Raw genomic sequence first — 21173 nt, forward strand, 5'->3', positions numbered from 1 at the left:
TATCTTTATATCTTAAGCACAATTTGAAATTCTTTTATTAATAAACAATTTTTCTATTCGCAGTCTCTTTGGAAGGCGTTTGGTAATGGTTGATGACGTCACAATGAATACCGCTGCCCGTAGTCGTACGACTACCAACAAAGAAATTCGAACTACGCGCTACGTTACCAACAATGGAAAGTGTGCGCATGCGTGTTTTGAAAATAACGAACCACTTCAATCCAGAATGAACTGTGCGGACTCCAGCTCCGTTGAAAAACGATCTCTGTAATGAAACGCGAGGTATTCTTTGCCTCGCGAGGATAAAATACCTTCGCAACGGCTTTTCGCATAAATATTTTTACTTCTGAGGAACGCACCTTTCTGTTCGAGGTCGTGAAACAGGGAGTTGGTGGCGATCTGTTAAAGTCCGAGCTGTCGTAAGCGAAGCCACTCCACCTGCCAAGCCTCGGTTCGTAATCGCGATGATTGATTTCGTGGTGGGGGTGTTCGCTTCCACTCGCTGGTCGGGAAGCACCCATGTGACGCGCGCTAATCCATTTCCACGACGTCAGGAACGCACACAAACCTAGATGAACGCGGCACGTGTTGCGTGTCACGTTCTACTTTCGGGAAGAGCCGTCTTCCCGTCCTCTTCCACTTCTTCTACGTTAGCCGCTATTATTCTGGAAGAAAACTAGTTTTCAACTCCTCCTCCCCTCCGTGTCCTAATATGCAAGTCTGCTAACCATCTGTCTCCCCAGCGAACACACTCAAACGACGATGCTTGGCTGCCTCGTCCTGTTAGAATGGATGTTAATGTCTGGTGACCAATTGGAGGTTCTAAAGAGCTCGTTAGCTTCCCGGGGATTAACATCATTCGTCAAAGCACTATTAAATCTAGGCTAGCCAAATGGTTCCCGATTAACTGTGCCCTGTTTTGATTGTTCCCCCGCGCAATATCCTTTGGGTGCCATCTATGAAACAGGACTCATTGTTCCACTGTCCCCATTCACACCTCTACAAGCGAATGTCTCAGGTACTTCCACACAGGAGACTTAGAGATCACGACTGGCCCTTCTCTGTTGTTCTTAGAAAGTACCCCACTGAAGAAACACCAACAATCATGCCTTTCATACACTCGTGGGTGTACTCATTAATGCTCTTTGAGCTGAGTATAAAGAGACAGGTTAGCTGTACAACAACTGGAGCTTTGCGAATGTATGGAAATGGAAAAGAAGTATAATAGATTTTCGCTGGACAGAGAACTGTAAGTGCATGCTGCAGGTGCAGTATTCACTAAGCAAGATCGGCGCTCTTTGATAAAGACATGTTGCGCAGCGAATGTTTCTGTGGTTTGCAGTAAACTGAGAGCATGATTCTTTGCATTGGTCCTGTGGCCGGGTATGAAAAGTCGTTTAGATATAGACGGAAATGTATGAAAAACTAACCACGTGACATCCGCCTATTGATCAATAAAAGAAGCAGCTCATTATGACGGTTAAAGGGCAGTGTCGGAAATGACTGTTGGGATTGGTCTTCTTCCAGTAAAAGCTCTGTCGATTTTGAGATGGCAACCCATCTTAGGCTTGATGTAATTGGTTCTATAAAGGCATTACTGCAGCTCTGGTGATGGGAATCCTCGGGCCTTCTCTCCCTTGTTACTTTTTTGATGAGTTCTTAGACTTTCATTTGTTCCACAAGATGGACCCAATGAGTTGTTTCCTGGCTACTCTTCAAATTGCGTCTGCGTACCGCGCATGCTTAGGACGAGTTGTACAGGAAACCGGAGATTACTTTGAAGGAATTGTTTTCATTTTCGCGCCAAAGCAACTAAGGTTACGAGGTGTCAATGAATCGTGTTTGTAAACTGCGTGCATTCTCTGATCAGTTTGCTGGATGAAAAATTGGATATCCTACGGGGAAAACCGTGCAACCTTCCCCCTAGACCAACTAACTCGGCTTTGGTGTGAAAATATCCAATAAAATTTATCCGTCTTGACAGGATTTGAAACCAACGCATTTTCTAAATGGTGTGGAAGATTCCCCCTGTTTGGTTACGATCACCCGCTCAAAAAATCAGCCCATCAACCGAAATATGTTATATTGATCGAAATGTACATTGTGAGCTACTTAGTATAAATAAAAAATCTTTCTCTTTCTCTTCCTCTAATGATCTACTCCTTTTGAATTGCTGAGGATACCATAAAGTAAATGGTTTTATATTCTCGAACTCGTCTTAAAAAAAAAGGGTCCTCTTTAAGATGTTTTATTGAAGAGTTCGTTGGTGCTTTTTTTGTACTAGCCTCTATCAAGTGCAGCGTGTTTATGTTCGTGATGAAAACTAACGAAGTTGCGAACATATGATCTGTCTAGATAGTAATACTCTTTGAAGAGATGGATTTCTTGAGGACGATAACATCATTTGTTATCATTTAAGCATGAAAAATAATTGATGATGTTTGCCTAACAGGTGTACTGAAATTGTCGTGTAGTGGGGCATTAGCAAGGTTGTCCCTCTCGAGCAGACAGTACAGAGTCATCCATCATTGTATTGTGTGCCTCCCATCACTGTGAATGTCTACAGTACTTTGCCGATACCCTTCCCCCTTACCCCGAATACTCCAGCATTTGTCTCCAGGATTAGAACACTGGCTCGAGTCATTAGTAGCTATTTTGTGGTCTTCTGGGGAAAGAAAAAACTTCGATCAGAGGTGGTTCCATCGTTCTGAAAACATCTAACTTATACTACAGAATTAAGAACATTAGTTCCGTGGTATCATTCAGACGTTTGATCGAAGATGAAACTCTCGTGAATGGCTGACACAACCATGTATATAATTCACGAAGATTTACGATTCTGATCACTGCCATTTCCCAGGCACAAAAAATCCGTTTTGAAATACTTTTATTTATAGGGCTTTTCGGACAAAGCCATCTGTTCGTTTTCATTGCAAAATTCAATAGGAATTGAGTTAAATTATTTAGAAGAAAGCTGAGCCAACTCGAGTTATGATGCCTCTGTGCGTGTGTATTCGAAAGGTGGTCTGTTTTGAGGAATGGATAAACTGGAGTTTCTGGACTGAAAGACGTAGAGTCAGAATACGAATTAATCCATGCAATTCCTTCCCCATCCGTCCAGGATCAGAGGTAATTAAAACAGACATTTAATGTAACTAAATTTTTGTGTATTTTTGTTGAATCCAATCCAGTCCAGTCCAGTCCAGTTTCAGAATCCAGTACCAAACTGACGAAAGCCTGCATGGTATTACTGGATTCTGAAACTGGACTGGCACGCGAAACGAGTTACCTTGATATTGCGCTATGATCACCTTATGATTACAGTAAAAAGGACAGAAACACGTAGAAGACGTCTCTAACTGGTCCATTCAGATGTGATGGGAAAAATGTTGTTCAACGTAGCGGTTCGCAATCTATGGTACACCTACCACTGGTACATACGTGGAGAGGAATGTCTCAAAAATGAATGGTATTAGAAAATTGCATTTTTTTTTTCGATAATATAATTAAACAAGTTCATGGGTGCAGATTGGTGCCAAGAAAGAGATTAAATTAATTTTAAGAAATCCAGACGCTGACTTGATAGTTGAAAACTTTCGAGATGACTAGTAAACAATCCAGAAAATATAATCAAAAAAATTGAATTAAAATTACTTCCAAAATTGAATTATTTGAGGAAAACAAAGAAAAATAAATATTTTAAAAAATCTTAACTACTTTGACTGCCTTGTTAGAATGCGTAAATATCAGCAAACATCACACAGCTGATAGTTGCCCTCATTCTAGCCCCCTACCCCAATTTAAATTTGTGACTCCTCCTTGGCCAAGATCTTGAAGCATCTGGTTGTTTTTCGCGTTCTCTATAGGATATTATTGCCTCAAGACTGAGATAAAAACATAGCTTGGGTGGGAAGGAAGAGTACCATACAGTAGATGGTAAGCGTATATTGACCTCGCGGCTTTATACAGCGTGCACACGTGCTGTATAATGTTACTCCGTGCATGGCATGAGTCCATTAGGAGGAACAGAGCCAGAAGTGTTAATGACTTACGTGAGTGATTTATTGTCTTCCTTCTACCTGTATCAACACGCTGATGGCCACCTCGGAGAAGAATTTCCTTGTTGACAGAGCCGCGAACACGTGATCGCAGTAACGGATACTCCTGGAAACTGCTAAGAGATTTAGTGTTCATAACCTTTAATCCTAATGAAGGGTGGAATTCTCCGTAAACATTTCCTCCTACGTCATCGTACAGGTTGAGCTGAGAGGGAGAGATGTTTGAGCATCCCAAACTCCTCGTAATCTCTCGTGTATCTGTTTAAAAGGACAATGTGACAAACAGTTTACTTTCTGAATAGTTTCGTTTGAGTTTGTGCCATCAGTACGTTTGTTAAAAGTTAAATATTTATTGGACGAACGCGTTGAAATATCAGTTGGGGAGTTAAATATGTGGAAACGCAGCACCGAGCCACTATTTGGTGACGTCATTCTCCACGATTTACCGTGTCAACACGGAGCTGTGAAGCCCCCAACATTTATTGCACCTTTTGAAGGAATTACGCTCAGCGACAAACAAGCATCAGACTGAATAAAGCGGTCAGATGGAGAAATAAAAATGGCAGCAGATGAGAAATCGTTGCAGTGAGAAACGTTTAACGACCTTCATATTTTTAACATAATATTAAACAACGCGTTTAATTTTGAAATCATTTGTTTTAAATTTTTTTGCAATTTTTAAATTAATCGACTTTTGCGAAGGTTCTTAGATAAGTAGACAGCGACCCCTCCCCCCTTAAAGGCTGTAATCCGCCATGAAGAGAAGGGGGAGCTTTAATGTGGCTCCTACTTAAATAACTTTGGCTTTTCTCATTCGCAGATGAAATCGGATACATTAGGCTTAGCGAAGTTGCAATTTCGCTAAGCCTAATTAAAACGAAGTACTTTTGTACGTTTAAAGTCTAACAAGAAAAACATTTCACATCTCAAATAAAAGCAAACAAAAATTAAAGGGGACAGTAACCCTTAAAGATGATAATTTGTGCTTACCAAAGCAATTTGATCCGTTCTCTTTTACAAAGGGTGGCAATTAGTCTAATAATCCCTTGATTATGATATTTGCATTTATAATTACATCTTCAAAAATTCCCCAACCGTTCATCAGGACCCCACTGGATTTGAAATAACCATCGAAAGAAAACAGCGCTTGATAATGAAACAATACTGGAAGGCTCATTAAGACAACGTCCATTGCTACTCCATTGATCAAAGATACAACAGATTCGTTGTCAATCCAGTTCATAGAAAAGCAACTTCATTGTTGCATTTACTCAGCCAAACTACAATAGCGCATTGTTGCGTAACTTCAGCAGAAAACTCAACAATTCAACCGAATGCGTAGAGATTCAACAATTAGAAAACCGAAATTTTATTTTCATATTTGGTTAGTTTTTAATTTAAGAAATATTTTAATGGAATTTTCGTGGATTATTTTGTTTTCAGAATTCCATAAACTAAGCGTTTGCTGTTTTATGTGTAGGCAAATTTCTTTCTGGAACTAATGTGTTTTGTTCGAGAATCAAGAATATCATCTCTCTCTCTCTCATTCCGTTTGTCTCTTTCTTCTCTTGTACTCTTGAAGTCGAGTAATCTCCCAGTCTGAAGTTATCTAATCAGAATGATACTGCCAGCAAGCACGCTCTGTATCAAACTGTACAAAAAATACTTTCTCTTACCTGCAATCTCTCTAATCCAACCACGTAATTATTTTTGAATGTGTCCTTTTATATTTGTGGCTGTTTTCAATTAGTTTCTTTCCGCGCATATCTGTAGGGGTGGGGAGAAAGAAAAGAACGTAGCAGAGCGTACGAAAGTCCTGTTGATGTACAAATGGAAATCTTAGTAATCCTTTATACAGAATGACGGACCAAAGAGATTATTTGAAGTAGAAAACAGACTGAATGTGGGAACCACTCTGCATACCAGAATTAAATACAACGAGCATCTTTTCTTGTACTTTTAATATTAACATAAGTCATTTTCCTGAAGGTATAGCAGACTTTCAGTATTTCAGAAAGGAACTCCAATAAAATGCACGCGAACGTTGAGGTGGTCAAAGGTCAGTTATAAAGATCAGACAAGCGTATAGCAAGGTCAAATAAAGGTCAAATTTGTGTATACAGTAAGGTCAAATAAAGGTCAAATTTGTGTGTACAGTAAGGTCAAATAAAGGTCAAATTTGTGTATACAGTAAGGTCAAATAAAAGTCAAATTTGTGTATACAGTAAGGTCAAATAAAAGTCAAATATGTGTATACACTAAGGTCAAATAAAGGTAATGTTTGTAGACATTAAGTCAAATGTGTGTTCTGGAAGGTAAGCTATAAGTCAAGTAGGTGTTCTACACGGTAAAATTAATTATTATTGAACGGGCAGTGCTTTTACACAATGTTTTGTTTGCAGTGAACTGTTCAAGTCGATAATTTGCATCGTTTGGTAAAATTAACGTACATCAAAGTCAAATATGTGTCCTATAAGGTCAACTTAGCGTTTGTGGTAAGGTCAAGTATAGGTAAAACTTTTGTATAGCAAGGATAAACAAGTGTTTTCGAAAGTGAAACAAACAAGTGTTTTGCAGGTGAACTAAATTTCGAAGGTCGACTAAAGGTCAAATGAATGTGTTCGGAGGTCAAATAAGCGTACTGTGAACTCAAGTGGAGATCAGATAAGGGTGCAGTATTGGTCGAGGGTCAAATGGAAACTGACACGCGAAAAATTCGTCGATTTTAAGAGAAGTCAGAGGATCGACGTGCCCCAGTGTCTTTCAGAAGGTAATATCGAATGAACTGATGAAGCAGCCGACATTTTACTGATATACGCGCATTAGTCAAGTGAAATTATTCTATGCAGTAACGCATTCTTCTGTAGTGCTGTCATACGAGAGCCACTGTGAGCGTAACTTCGAAGTATGAATACGTGTTGTTCGCGTGCGTGCGCGCGCGCAATGCAAACACTGGACTGAAATCAAAGCAGTGCCTGGAGTGGGAAACGGGAAATGGATAATAAGCCGAAGCTGAATAGTTGGATGTTCTTCTAGGTTGCATAACATCGCACGGAGCGGCTGTAACATTACTGAAGCACCACTTCGGCGTTCAGCATTAAGGGGGTGCTTGGTGCTGCGGGTATATTTAGATTTCCAGGAGATCTCTCAACGAAACATTGATATCTCAGCGATAGTTGCATACTTAGCAATGCGCTTACTGACGTCCTGATCTGGTAAGTGGGGGAACATCATAATTACAAGCCATTTTAGTCGAGGGCCCTCTTCAATCGAGAATAACATTTAAGCAGCTAAGAACAACCATTTCGGAGAAATTTTTTCATGAAATCCAGATGAAACAATTTCACTTTTTATTCTTCTTATTAATAGTGTTTAGCAATGTATGATTAAATATTCATTGAAGTGTACACGGTGTACGCTTTTTTCTGTTAAATGCAGACAGTAATAGTGTACAGTAGGGTGAATTCTTACAATATATGTGTTTAAATGCATCAGTTACATTAATAAACGACTGGTAAACATTTCAACTCAATTCTACTAAAGAGCAGAGCTAAAATGGCGCCTTTTTTTGTATTCCTTGTGAAAATCTGTCATATATCCTCCCCCCCCCATCCACTTGACGTACGAACACTGTTCTCTCAAATCATTCTGGCTTCAAAATCTAAGTCACGTGGCTTGCCAATTTTACCGTGCAAACGTAACTTAAAAAAAGCGCCCAACCAGAGATGTCATCTTGTCAGCCTACGCACGCAGATGTAGCTGTAGACATCCCATGGAGCAGGGAGGTTTCCAATAACTTGTCCACTCAGTGCATACATAACTTGCATAGCTAAACTCCAGTTTCCAGTAATGTACGTCTGAGTGAACAGCGAGCTCTTTTTTCCCTCCTCACCGAGATGAACGAAATACATCTCATTTCCATCTCGCGCTGGACCATAATGCTATTTGGAGGCTGGTGCACTCGTGTGTACGCATCCTTTACTTACCTCCTCCACTCTGTCCGGAGAATTGCATAATGAGAACTGCTGGTCCTGTCCTGAAAATTAAACCCCCTAATTCTATAAACAGGATTATTCCCCGAACTAGAAATCACATCCCGACTTCGTGATGCTATCAAAGTAAGCTCCTCTTTAATAAAGTTCTTTGAAATTAGATTACCTGATTACTCCGAATGTAAGTCTACCGGTGAAGGAGGATTTTAAAATAAGATTGCAGAATTTGAGCAAATTGGAGTTGTGCAGTAGACGAAATCGCATGACTGCTATTCGTTTAAAGTTATCACCAAGTTTGAAATTCAAGATTTCTTTTCTGAGAAAGAAAAATCCGATGCCAGAAGTATCATATTCAGAAGTATCGCATGGACATATTCAAGACACGGAAAACTGCTGCTACTTCGCGTAGCTGTGTTTTGCAGTGACTGAAGGTCACTTTTCCAGTTACATTCTCGTCCCCAAATGCTAGCCATGGATGCACTATAAGAATGCTCGGTCTACCCACATTTCCACTACAAAATGTAGTCCGTTTGACACGTAGAAAGAGTTTTAGGATGGTTAAATTATGCGAGGAAGTCTCTTCAGCATGTGCAAGAAATGATAATAAAATAATTTAGATCTTGTATCATTCATTCTTTAAACATTGCTAAAAAGATGACTCCCATTCCGTTTTAAACTTTACCAAATTCTTCGCCTCGGCCACCATAGCAGGCAATTCATTCCAGCGATGAAGTTCTAAATCCCCTTGGAAGTTGTCTTATTTTAGGTGCACCCTCCAGACAAGCGTCGTATTTCAAAGGAGCCTCACCATCGTATTATATAAAGGAACAATGGCGTCCATGCCACCTGTTTACAATACACGGAAAATTTCAAGTCTGACTGAATCGCAACCCCTCTTTTCCTTGCTGAACCACTTTCAACTCCACTCCCCTCTATCTTTTAAAATCCATTTTTCAGACTATATCCAGCTGATCCAAGTCTTTCTTAAGCAACATGGACTCGTTAAACTCTCTTCCTACCTCAAATCATTAGCATATATTGATAATGTCACCAATGTCCTTAAGGAAGATCAAATTCATAAGTGGGGGCGAACGGCATCGGTCCCTGAAGGACTGTTGTTTTCAAAGCTATTTCTTATACCTAACAATTTCATTACCTCGCCAAAGTAATTAACGCGATTGATCGGACAAGAGAACCCAGCTTTAGGTGCTCTGCTCTGATCCCTATAGGATTCCATCCTTATTGAGATAGTCCTGCATTGTGTGCTTAATATACTCTCTCTCTCTCTCTCTCTCTCTCTTTGATCCTGCCTGCAACAAAGTAAAACTGAAAAGACATCAAAACTTCTCCAGTCCAACGATTATCTCTGGAATGTAATTGTAATGATAATATGGGCATTATTAACAGGCTGCTCGCCGTCTGGTCAGTGGTTACAAATCAAGGAATGCTGTATTTTTAACCTATTCAAATAAAAAGTCTAACAGTATTTTGTACTTTATATAGGTTGGCGCCTCCGTAGCCAGGTGGGCAGGAGCAGCAGTGCGTAGCACACGCTTCTTGATTAGACCGGGGTTCGAGCCCGTCACCACCAAAAACGGAGGATACGGAAAGGTCAGGGAATGACCACCGCATATCCTCGGAGCAATATGGCCTTATTTGCTAATGCTCTCCAAAAACCAAATAAAATAACAAACTTTATATAGAAAGAGATGAATTTCAAGTTGCATTGCAGCTTAGACCAGCTCACAAGAATTGCTTTTAAGTTGTTCAAGTAGTGTGATCTGTGATCCGGTCGATTTCGATTGATAACCAATAATTGGCCGAGATAGTATTAGTAATGGCCATATGGTACATGGAAACCTAAGGATTGTGCTGCACCAGCCAAAAAATAAAACAAATAAATAAATAATAATAAGAGAAAAGGAAACAGACAACCTATTCATTTCCCTCCTCCCGTAGGTAACTCTCCAACTGAATTTGAATTTCCTCAAACTGTCTACCACCCATGAAGGCAACTTATTCCAGTAATTTATAACTCGCTGGCTAAAATAAAACTTCCTGCAGTCCAGTCTAAACAACTCCCCCGCCCCGTAACTTGAAATTATGGCTCCTAGTTCTAGAATCATTTATATCCGTGGAAATTTCGTCCTCATTCATTTTACTGATGCCTCTCCGAGCCTTAAACACGTCAATCAAGTCTCCTCTACAGTTACCTAGTTTCCAAGCTCTGCAACCCACATATACGAAGTCTTTCCTCATAGACACCCTTTTGCCGATCTCACCAGGCGAGTTACCCATCTTCGCACCCTTTCAAGAAGTTCAATATCTTCCTTTAGGCACGTCCTTAAATCTACTAGGATCATAGGACACCATGGCCTTCCTTGCACCCGTCTCTGAGAAGTTCACGTCTGACCGTATCGTAACTGTCAAGTTCCCCTCTTCCACTACTGGCTTAGTTCAACTCCACCAAGTGTATAAATTAATTTAGGGTTACTGTTCCCCAAGGTGGAGTAACCCACCTTGGGGAACAGTTCCCCAAGGAACAGTAACCCACCTTGGGTTACTGTTCCCCAAGGTGGAGGCTGGTGCAGTGCACCAGCCTCCACCTTGGGGAACAGTAACTTTGCTTTAATCCAGTAAAGTGTTACTTGGGGAACAGTAACTTTGCTTTAATCCAGCAAAGTGTAAGACCTTACACTTTGCTGGATTAAAGCATAGCTGCCATTTTTCTGACCCACCCTGAAGTCTATCTAAGTCATTCTGAAGAAGTACTACTCTATCAATATTTACATTATATGAAAATTTAGACATCACACTCTCTATCCCTTCATCGATGTTATTTTAAAGGAAAAAAACAAACAACAGTAGTCCCAATACTGATCCTTGGGGAATCCCACTCTTTACATTAACTCAATGTGAGGAATAACAACCCTCTGCCTCCTGCCCTGAAGCCATTCTGCTATCCATCTAAGGATTTTCCCAGTGATTCCAACCCCTCATGTGGGACTGAGTCAAATGTTCTTTCCTAAAACTGTGTGCGTGGTCTAGATTCTGTCAATTTAAAAAAATTTCATCTGCGGGCAATTCATGGTTTGGCACCAAAAGATTACCAAAGCGACGCACTTTAATTATAACCACCCTGTATATTTTTCATCCTCTTCTATAAAACGTGAGGTTTACTACGACCTAAGAAATCTTCATCTTTTTATGAGCGAGTTGGATGAAGAGCAACTTTCCTCTTAAAGAGGCCGATCTTTTAAATCTCATCAGCGTGCTTATCTGGATCTTTGATAATTAGCGTACTCTTAAGTTTCTGCTTTTATTTTATTTTATTTTTTCCCACCGAATATCTTCCTCCAGCCGCAATATCTTTCCTGTTTTGTAAGGCGAATCAGTTTCACTTTTTTAAATTTATGTATCTGATTTCAAATGCTCCGATTTCAAAGGAGGAAAAAACGCTGAAGGCAATTCCAAGTTTAAGAGTGGAAATTAAAAGTAGTGGTTGTGTGAGCAATTAACTTTTTTATCCGAAGTGCCATAAAGTTTGGGATAATTACTCATTGCACAACGTCATCACTTTCAACAGGAAAATCCTATAAACAGCAATGAACGAAATAAAGTGGAGAGAGAGAGAAGAAAAAAAAAACAAAACATATTTACAGTAAGAAATTAAAACGGTGGGATTTGAATATAATAAAGGTGAAAATTAAACCCCTAAAGGTACGTTGAACAACCATTTTTTCTTCTTTCCATTTCTTGAGCCTTCATAGACGCGTACTTAAAAAAGGAAGCAAGCGTTCCACACTCCTTGGAATTAGCTGACTTTTTTTTGTAAATGAAATTTTTGTGAAAAATAATAGACACGTGTTTTTCTTCGGCTTCAAAGAGTCAAGCTGTTTTACTTAAAATATATTTGAAAAACCGTGTGAATTATGTACCGTATTTACTCAGATATTTCTCACATTTGCAAGTCCAGGCATGCCTGGCGGACAATGTATTCATGTACAAAACAGAATTATCATTTTTGAGTGAATCCTCCTGTCCGTGTGTGAGAACCCCAAAGGAAGTCTAATTGAAGCTCTATTATAATATTTATTGGAAGGTCCCGTGGAAGTGATCACTTCCGATCATTTGCTCAATGTAGATGCAAATCAGTAGTAGGTAGATCAACAAAGATGCTTGGAATTTTAGGAATTCAAATTACTGTAAATAACAGAGGCTTCATATCATTGAACAGATTCTTCGCTGGAGAAATTTCAATACCCAAATCTTCCGGGACACTCTTAAAGCATTATAATGGTTAGTGGAATAGAGATTATTCAATGGAAAAACCAGAAAAATCGTGTTTTAAATAAATTTCCCATGTTGGTGCATTTGTTGGAGTACAAAGAAACGAAAAGCTGAAGCCAGACGATTCTGACGAAGGGCAAAAAAGGATTTCTGAAACTTCTTTGCTACCATCAATAGAAATATGGAAACGACAATAATACGGTAGAAAATTCAGTCATTAAACATAAATATTGTGATTTACAAACCCTGATTGCGCAATGGAATAGACTTGATATTACTTGTGAAGAAGAAATTGCTGACACTCTGGTGGAAATCTCCCTGACTTCAGTGGTATATTCCTCTTCTACAAAATTCCAGCGGAGGAGTGCAAAAGAAGAGTCAAATCCAAACTTTACTGCCCAGGAAGGCTTGCATGTTACAGACTGTTTCAAGAATACGTATTTTCTTAAGTTATACATGCACTGACAAACACTGCTTCAGCTCAGGATGGCCTTCATTATTTAATGGTGAAACAGCTCTTTCCCAACAGTCGGAACATCGGTTAACGTTTTACAATGGAATTTTTTTGTAACAACACCTATCCATCTGCTTGGAGGCATGTAGTTGGCTTCCCCATTCCTAAACTGGAAATGTGTGTGTAATCCAAAGAATTATCTTCCCGTATCCTCAACGAGCTATCTATGTAAAATAGTAGAAATAGAGGATTGTTCTCAACCATACGCGTACAGGAGGAAGGAATCCCTGAGGACCCATTCTTGAGCGCTATCCTCTTGGCCATCAGAGTGAATAATCTGTTCAAAGTCATCCGCTCAACTATCGATGAATTGTAATGATCTATCCGAGGTAGGCGCGTGGATTCAGCCATGTACCTGGACAACATATCACTTTCAATGGTCAGAAGTTTCCCTTTCCGGGTCTGACACTGGACACAAAGTTAAATTTTCAAGATTATATATCAAAGCTCTGTATTCATTTTCATATCGTTTGAATCGACGCCATGTTCTTCACCCTAACAAGATATGACGTATATCACTTTCAGAGCATCATGACTGCTTCGTCTGAGAGCAGCGGTCTGCTAGCTTTCCCTCAACAGATTGACTCACGCGTGGAGTTCTTCCTAACAAACGCAAGAAACTTAATCGCTGTTCGAATATCAGAGTATGTAAAACTCACTTGAGCTTTTTCGCCATCCTTTACTGTAAACAGATCTCTCGTTTTCCACGGGTGGTTTGTAGGCAATGGATTAACGGGAGTTCACTCGCGCAAAATTCTGAAATTCCGCTTGCTACGAGCAAATTGAATAATTCCAAGAAGGGGGGGATAATAGAAGGGGAATTGAAGTGCATGATTTAAATTTTTTGTCGATAATTTCTGTATATTACATAATTTTTTTTCTTTTGCAGGAGTCCATGCCAGTTGGGATGAGTGGTGGACCTATGATGGGATTTCAGGTATATTTTTGATTCTACTGTACATAAAAAGAAAAATATTCCCTTTTGTAAAATTATTAAAGCGATTTAATACAATTCATTTATGCGGAAAACAATCTCTAAAGGCAAGCGGGGTTTTTTATTGGCTTCCTCAGTGCACCAAATAAGGATCCCCTCCTTCCGGCTGATAACATTAACCGGCTGATAGCGCAGCTATTACTTGCGTCATCATTCTCCGTGTCTTTGAAGCCTGATGGCACTTAAAAATGTTTCTTATCCAAACAGGTTAATTAAGATTTATCGAAATGTCTTCGATCATCCTTCACTCTAAGCAACGTTCCAGGCTCCTTTTCGTACAAAACACCCTTCCTCGGTCACTTTACGACTCAGCCCAAGCGCGACAAGGAAGAGGAAAAGAAATCAAAAGATTTAAAAGTTCAAAAGAATCTCGTTAATCCCCCTAGCGGAGAACTCTGTTTGCCCCTTTCGATTTCTTTGTCTTCGCGATCTAACACGAACTCAGCTAAATGCGATAAAAGGCGTTATTAATTGATTTCGTGAGTGTGGTGCTCGGCCTGGGGGTTCGACGATTGTTTGAAGGTTAAAAGGTTGGTTGGTTGACGAGAAGAACGGCTGACAAAGGGACCGAATGGTGCGCGAAGGGCAAATACAAAATTGCCTTCGCTATTAATCCTCCCTTCGTCTCGACCGCGGTATTAAAACAGAAAACGCGCTTTTCGTTTATTTGTCGCTGACTGGCGAAAGCATCTTCGTGAATTCCGTTTACCGAAACAATCAAAACCCAACACGATGAAAACGCAGAAGATTAGGTTAGGCCACGAGTGGTTCTTGTAATCGCCAATGTTGGATGCAAATTGATTTTTTTCTTCTCCTCGTTGCCAGCGATGTTCATTTTGGTTTTGCCCTACGCGATAATCGCTTGCGCAAGCGCAGGAAATGCTTCCGGCTCAAACAAATGCAATTCTTTTTTAATAAAACAAACTTTACAAATTGATGCAAATTCTCACTCGTTCGCATTTCGATGTACGCACGCGCATTTCCAACTCCACCTCTGACAAATATTCACTCGTACATCGATAATCGAACTATGGCCTGGGGTAGTAGCCACTGTTTGCGAGGTCGGAGTACAATTTGCTAAATAACCACTGCCGCCGTTCATGGCACCTTGTAAATGCATCCATATTGTATTATTGCATTAACCCTTAGCTCTCAGTGTGCGATGCCCTTTCACATGGGTTCATGGACCCGATGGCGAGGTATCATCTTACTGTCAGCCTTGTGCCCGCCCTTGAGTGTCCTTCCAGTAGACACCCAGTGATTATAAACCCTTGGCACGATCCCCACATGAATTCGCCGATATCGTGTGTTTTCCTAAGATAAAACATTAAACACTGTGGATGAAAAAAAAAAAAAAAAAAATCCAAGGATCCAGGGGAACAGCCACGCAACCTTCTTATGAGATCAACTAACTTGACTGCGGTGTACAAAAGCACATAAAAGTCATTTCCAGTCTAGGGAGAGACTTTTATGGACTGTGGACGAGAATAGATAACAGTTTATGGAGTTTATCTCAGACGATACTGGAAAGGAAGAGCCGCCTATTTTTGTGATGTCTGAACGATCCAAACGCGCATGCGTAATTAAGAACACAGTCGCTGCCATAAGACCACGCAGGTTCTTAGTCTGTAAAGTAGTCCAGTTGGCAACGCTGGAGTGCAGTAGTAGTAGTAGTAGTAGTAGTACACGCGTTTGAGTTGATCTTGGTTCAAATTCACGTGACCGTCAAATGTGAGTGATCGATGATAATGTTCATTGTCACATGACTATTTATAAATCTTCTGACGTATGATCGTGCCGGAGTGTAAACAGAACAATTAGCGATCACATCCTCCCCTTGCCGAAGTCCAGTCCCTCAACCCAAAGGGTTGAGGGACCAATTTCATCCACCAATCTTTAACTTATTCGAGAAATTCAGTTTACTGTCCAATAATTAATTTTATTTTCTTGAAAGGCATCGCATTATTCTGCGTACTGCTTCCAAGCGTGGATATAAAGGGGAGGGGGGAATGAATGCCATTTTGAGATGACCCTAAATCTTTGATGCATATCAATCTAGTTCCATTATCGTTTTTTGTCAGATGAATTAGAATAGATAATGGTTTATCTGGAAGAAACAGAAAAATCGGGTTTCATAAATAAAACATAAGCAAACGAAAATCCCCAGTGTGTGTAGGAGGGGGGGGAATGCTCGCTAATCTCTGCACCCCACCAAATATCGCTGGCCAAAATTTAAATAGTAATCGCTGGCAACCCCGGTGTACTATTAATTAACTTCATAATACATAATTCGTATCTAATTACTGGTTTTAATCTCGTTCTTTGCGCTGCTTGGGAACATTCTCTCTTCTTTCTTTCTTTTTAATGTGCGTTTTTTCAAACGGATTTCTGTAATAAATCTTGCTGCGTTGAAAAGACAACATCTACACAAACAGCATAAATTTCGCTGTAATTAGAAATCTATAGCCTTTATGTAAGCACAAGAGTGTACACAATGAGAGAGAGAGAGAGAGACAGAGAACACTCGGATTCTTCCCTCCCTACCCCTCCCTCTCCTTTCCCTTTCTGTTTCCTTTTCAAACAGATGTTATCTATATCATTATAGCCAATGAATTATTGTCGGACGCATTAATAAATGTGTCGTGTGATGTGAGTGAGTGAAGACAATTTAATTATTTTCAGCAAATAGAAATTAATTAACAATACGATAGAAGAAAGACAGAATTGGGAAGAGAAAAAGAGAAATTGCAAAATTAGAATTGCTTAACGGGTGAGAGAGATAAAGAGGAAAAGAAAAAAAAAACAGGAACAAAGAGAAGGAGAAAAAAAGGGGAGAAAGAAAAAGATACAGAAAAGGAGAGAGATAGAGAGAAAGATAAAATGAGAGAAAAAGACAGAGGGAGAAAGAAAGGAAGAGAAATAAAGAAAGAAAAAGGAAGAGGTAGAGAAAGAGAGACAGAGCAAGAGAGAAAAATGAGAAAAAGAAAGACCGAGAAAATGAGGAACAAGAGAGGAAAGAAAGAGAGAGAAAGAGGGAAAAGGAGAGAGAGAACTGAGAAAAAAAAGCAATCGATATAGATGGAAAATGAGAGAAAGAAAGAGAAGAAAACAAAGAGAGAATAGGAGAAAGAGAAGAAAGATAAATGAGAGGAAAGAGAAAAAAGAGAGAAAGAAAGAGAAAAGGGAGATAAAAAATGAGAGAAAGGAGAGGAAAGGTAAGAAAGAGAGAGAAGGAAGGAGAGACAGAAGGAGAAAAGCGAGAGAAAGAAAGAGAGACAGAAAGCGAGAAATATACGGAGAGAGAGAGAGAGAGAGAGAAGAGGGAATTTGTACTGAAAATGTTAGTGTCTAATTTTCGTCATGCTCACATTGAGAGTCGTACGTTTGTGAAGTTCACTGCAACACGAGCTTCGGCTGCGCGCTACCCTTTTCCGATCGTTTGGTGTTTACCATTTTCGGCAGCCACAACGCAGCCGAACCAACAGTGCGCATCAATATTGTGATAGCGGACGACTCCTATTATACTACAACACCTCGTGCAGAGTAAACTAACCACTGCGTCTTATGAAAGCCTCCCTCGCTATTCTACTCATTGCGAAAAGTTTCAATGCGCTGCTCAAGAGGATTCATTCTTTCGAACAACCAACTCAAAAGTGTTTATTATTTATTAGCCGGACATTAATTACGCACGAATATCGAGTTCTCAAACAGACATCTAATAATCTTCCTTAAACCAACGCACTTTAAGCTATTCTCTGACGTCACTATTGCGTAACGCGCCTCTTATTTATTTATCGAAGTCACGCGCTCTCCAGATAAGCGGATTTCCGCGATACAGTCGTCTGACATCCAATGGTAACAGCCGAAGCCTCACCATTTGAACCAACAGTTGAACTACGAAGAAAGTGGAAAGTACTTTGGTCGGAGTATTGCACACGACATCGCCATTGGGATGACCAATTATGACCTCGTAGAGCCGAAGGATTAACCATCAAAATGTTTCTGTAATCATCTTCAGTTAGATGAACAAGTCTGGATGCAAATTAGGTGCTGATAGAAGGAACAGTGGGTGAAAGTAAGAAGACAGAAAAGAGCGCTTATTAATAACATTTGGCTCTTGAAAACGCTGGACGTTGTTTATGTTAAAGAGCGTTCTTTTAATAAATCGTTCAAAAATTCCTTGAACAACTGATGTCCGAGAGGAGGACCCTGTGGAACTCCAGAGAAGGAGGGAAGGACTCGGCTCCATCAACTAAAATAGAAACGGAAAGCTCCGAAAAGAAAGTTTTCCAGGAATGGACAATGGTGGTCTTAAGATCTCATAGATCTCAACTTCTCTGACAAAATGTCTGATTTCGCAATTGTGAACATGTTTAGACATGATACCAAATTGATGTTCAACCAGAGGAAGATGCAACGAATTGCCGAGATGTTTATATATACAGTATATATATTTTCAGAAATCTCTGCAAGGGAATTAATGTTGGTAAGCGTGTAATTAAAACGGATTGTTCGTTAGAATTGGACCAATGAGGACAGATTTAACAGCAACTGTGTACTTAATGGGTTTTTTTTGTTAAATGTCATGGTTCCGAGGTTCAGAGCAGAAACAGTGGCAGATAGATTTTTTGGACTGGATTGGAGCAATCAGGACCGGAATTCTTCCTGGATGTGGACTTAACGAGATTTCACAAGGATTTAGAGTTGGCACGCGACGTGAATTCATCCTCGGCGGACCTTCGTAAGCCTACGAAACTAATGAATATATTTCGGATGTCTTCTCGCTCTTTGGCATGCGCAGTACGAAGTTGCGCAACAACGCGAATAAACTGAGATATCGACGCAACATTAAGGATAAAAATAATTAAATATTCAAACAGTGTACAGCGATAAAAAGTACGTTTTCAGTTGCAATCAGAAGCGAATTTTATTAAGTAACAACAGAAAAAACAGCACGCATTGTAGTTCCCTCGCTTAATCCCCCCCCCTCACTCGAATTGTCTCTCTCTTTTCGCGTGCTCTGATTACTACGGCAATACTAATATTGCTTTACTGTCTTCTGCAACCTGCTATCGGGATGCATCTCTTCTCGCTTTACTTGATTAATTTTAGTGGCTTATTTACATATAAGAACGAACGAGAGATAAAAAATTAAAATCTCTGTTTGCCTAAACTGTAAGCCCCCATATAGTGTGCAGAACAAATGGATTTTCTTAATCTAATTAAGATGCAATTGCCAGAATGGAAATAGCGGAAGACACATTAACGTCATGCTGAAAGAACAGGGGGGGATTTCACATCACCTGTTTCGTATGAGATTTTCTCTCTCTCTCTCTCTTCTCCCCCTCTCCTTTCCCCATCACTTGCATGGCAGAATGAATCCAACAGCTCTTTTACATCTCATCCACACATCTATAACCACCTGTGCTGTTTTGTAGACGAAAAAGGTGAAAGAGAAAATTTCTATCAGAACCATGTATCGACTGATGCTGTACGCCATAAGCAAGTGCTGAACTGCTCTGAGAAAGAATCAGCCACACGTTACACTCTGATAAGCCGGCGTAAGAGCGTTAACCAAGATACTATGGTTGCAAACAGCTGGCATAGTGCCAAGTTTCACACAACAACGTTTGGCTTTTATTAATAATACGATTTTCTCAATATTATGATAGCATTCAGTTTTCATTTTAATTTTGAGGAAAGGGGCCATACTAATAAAAAAAAAAAATTAAAATAAAAAAATATTATTAAAATAGGAATCCGAAAGAATGATCTATATATAGGGATAAAGGAAAAGAAAGAGAAAGACGTGGAAAGAGTGTAAATGAAAGCACACGATGAAGAGAAAGAGAAGGGGGAAAACACGGAGAGACAGAAAGGGGGGTTATTAAGTAGAAAGCCCTGCATTAGACATCGAGAGATGTTTCTCCGTACGATCATTAAGAGACTGCCGAAGTTGCCGGCAGGTCAGCGCCAATGATCGTGTGTCGCACGTGCTCCACAGCCCAACTTCTGAACTCCGGCGAGCTCATCGAGAGCATCATTAAGAAGCGTCGACGTCCCGTTCTGACACACCAAACTTCTCGCTGTCACCTTTCCTTCCGGATTCATTGAACGCCCGCTTTTGATGGAGCACGTGCGGCGCGAAACGGCTGCCGAGTTAACCAGCCGGATTTCCATTAATGGAGGTCACTCTTGGCACTGTACGAAAGGTCAGCGTGCGGCGCAATAACGTCGATCATTCTCATTCTGACCTCACCGTTCCGTTTGGTTGTTTCCGATAAAACGCATTATCCAGTTTTGGACGCCAGGTGGTGCCACCGTAGCCCCGAGAAGTGGTGTCCGAGCATTAAGTAGAAAATTGAGAAGCTTCCCGAAGTGCCCTGCGGGAATGCGTGCGGATATTAAAAGATTATTCTGCTTCGGATCTGCCTTCGGGCCTCAAATATCGCGCCTTCATTTTCATTTTTTTTTTTCGCTTCGGTTTTCTTTCTTTCCGAGCATCACGTAAGGAAATATTCTCTAGGAATTGGACGTAGGATCTGATAGGAGGTGTGTTGGCACGCGCATTTATTTATGTTTTATGTAGGCCTTGCCAAAGCCGATCGTTGAGATGGATGTAAATCTGAGCCGTCAGATCCTTGTAGAGGGGAATGGGATACAAAAAAGGAGAAAACTTGGGGGGGGGGGTTAAATTCAGTCCAAATTGAGAGAGAGAGATAGTGGGCAGCACAAGGAGTTTTACGTAGATTTGGTTGGCAGTGGTTTCAGAGTTGTCTGTTGAGTGATCTTGGTGAGGATTTTCAGATTGTCTCAATAAACCATGACATCATCTGTTGTTCGCTATGGGTACAATTGTGGCGGTAATAAGGCCTGAGATGGATCCCCCCCCCTCTTTTGGGTACCACTGCACAAAATGTGGTCATGTGTGTGTGCGTGCTCTGAGCTGAGTGGTCGTGTTAGAAAGCAATGGAGAGGGAAATCTCGGCACCTCTCCTTTCATGTAGAAATGTTCAAGAGGGGATGGTGAGTGCCGGCACACTTTGATACCGTCAAAGACCGCTTCCACGTCAACATACGGGTCTTCCATTTCAGCTTTGGCATTAAAAGCTGTCAGATGGCAAAATTGCCAGCCAGAATGCGGTACGGTACGCCGCTTATTGCAAACAGAAACTGGAAGAGATCGATCAATGGTTAATGATTGGAAATGGTCCTATTGGTCGAAGTAAGAAAAGGGATCTGAGTAGTTGCGTAAATGAATAAAGTGGTTTAATTAATAAGCGGATTTAATAAATAACCGTGAATTGTATAACTGCTCAACTTAC

At 40.3% G+C, this 21173-nt stretch overlaps 1 protein-coding gene across 2 annotated transcripts in view; it reads left to right on the forward strand.

The window, feature by feature from the left end:
• LOC150085514 (carbonic anhydrase-related protein 10-like) overlaps window positions 1-21173 on the forward strand; it is an 84276-nt gene that overhangs the window by 20561 nt on the left and 42542 nt on the right. For both annotated transcript variants that reach the window (XM_090373308.1, XM_090373307.1), the window contains exon 2: window positions 13744-13791. In XM_090373308.1, the coding sequence (XP_090229434.1) occupies window positions 13744-13791 (48 nt within the window). The remainder of the gene's footprint in view (window positions 1-13743; window positions 13792-21173) is intronic.

Source organism: Mastigoproctus giganteus, chromosome 5, assembly GCF_048544385.1.
Source record: "Mastigoproctus giganteus isolate SK-2022 chromosome 5, ASM4854438v1, whole genome shotgun sequence".
NCBI lineage: Eukaryota > Metazoa > Arthropoda > Arachnida > Uropygi > Thelyphonidae > Mastigoproctus > Mastigoproctus giganteus.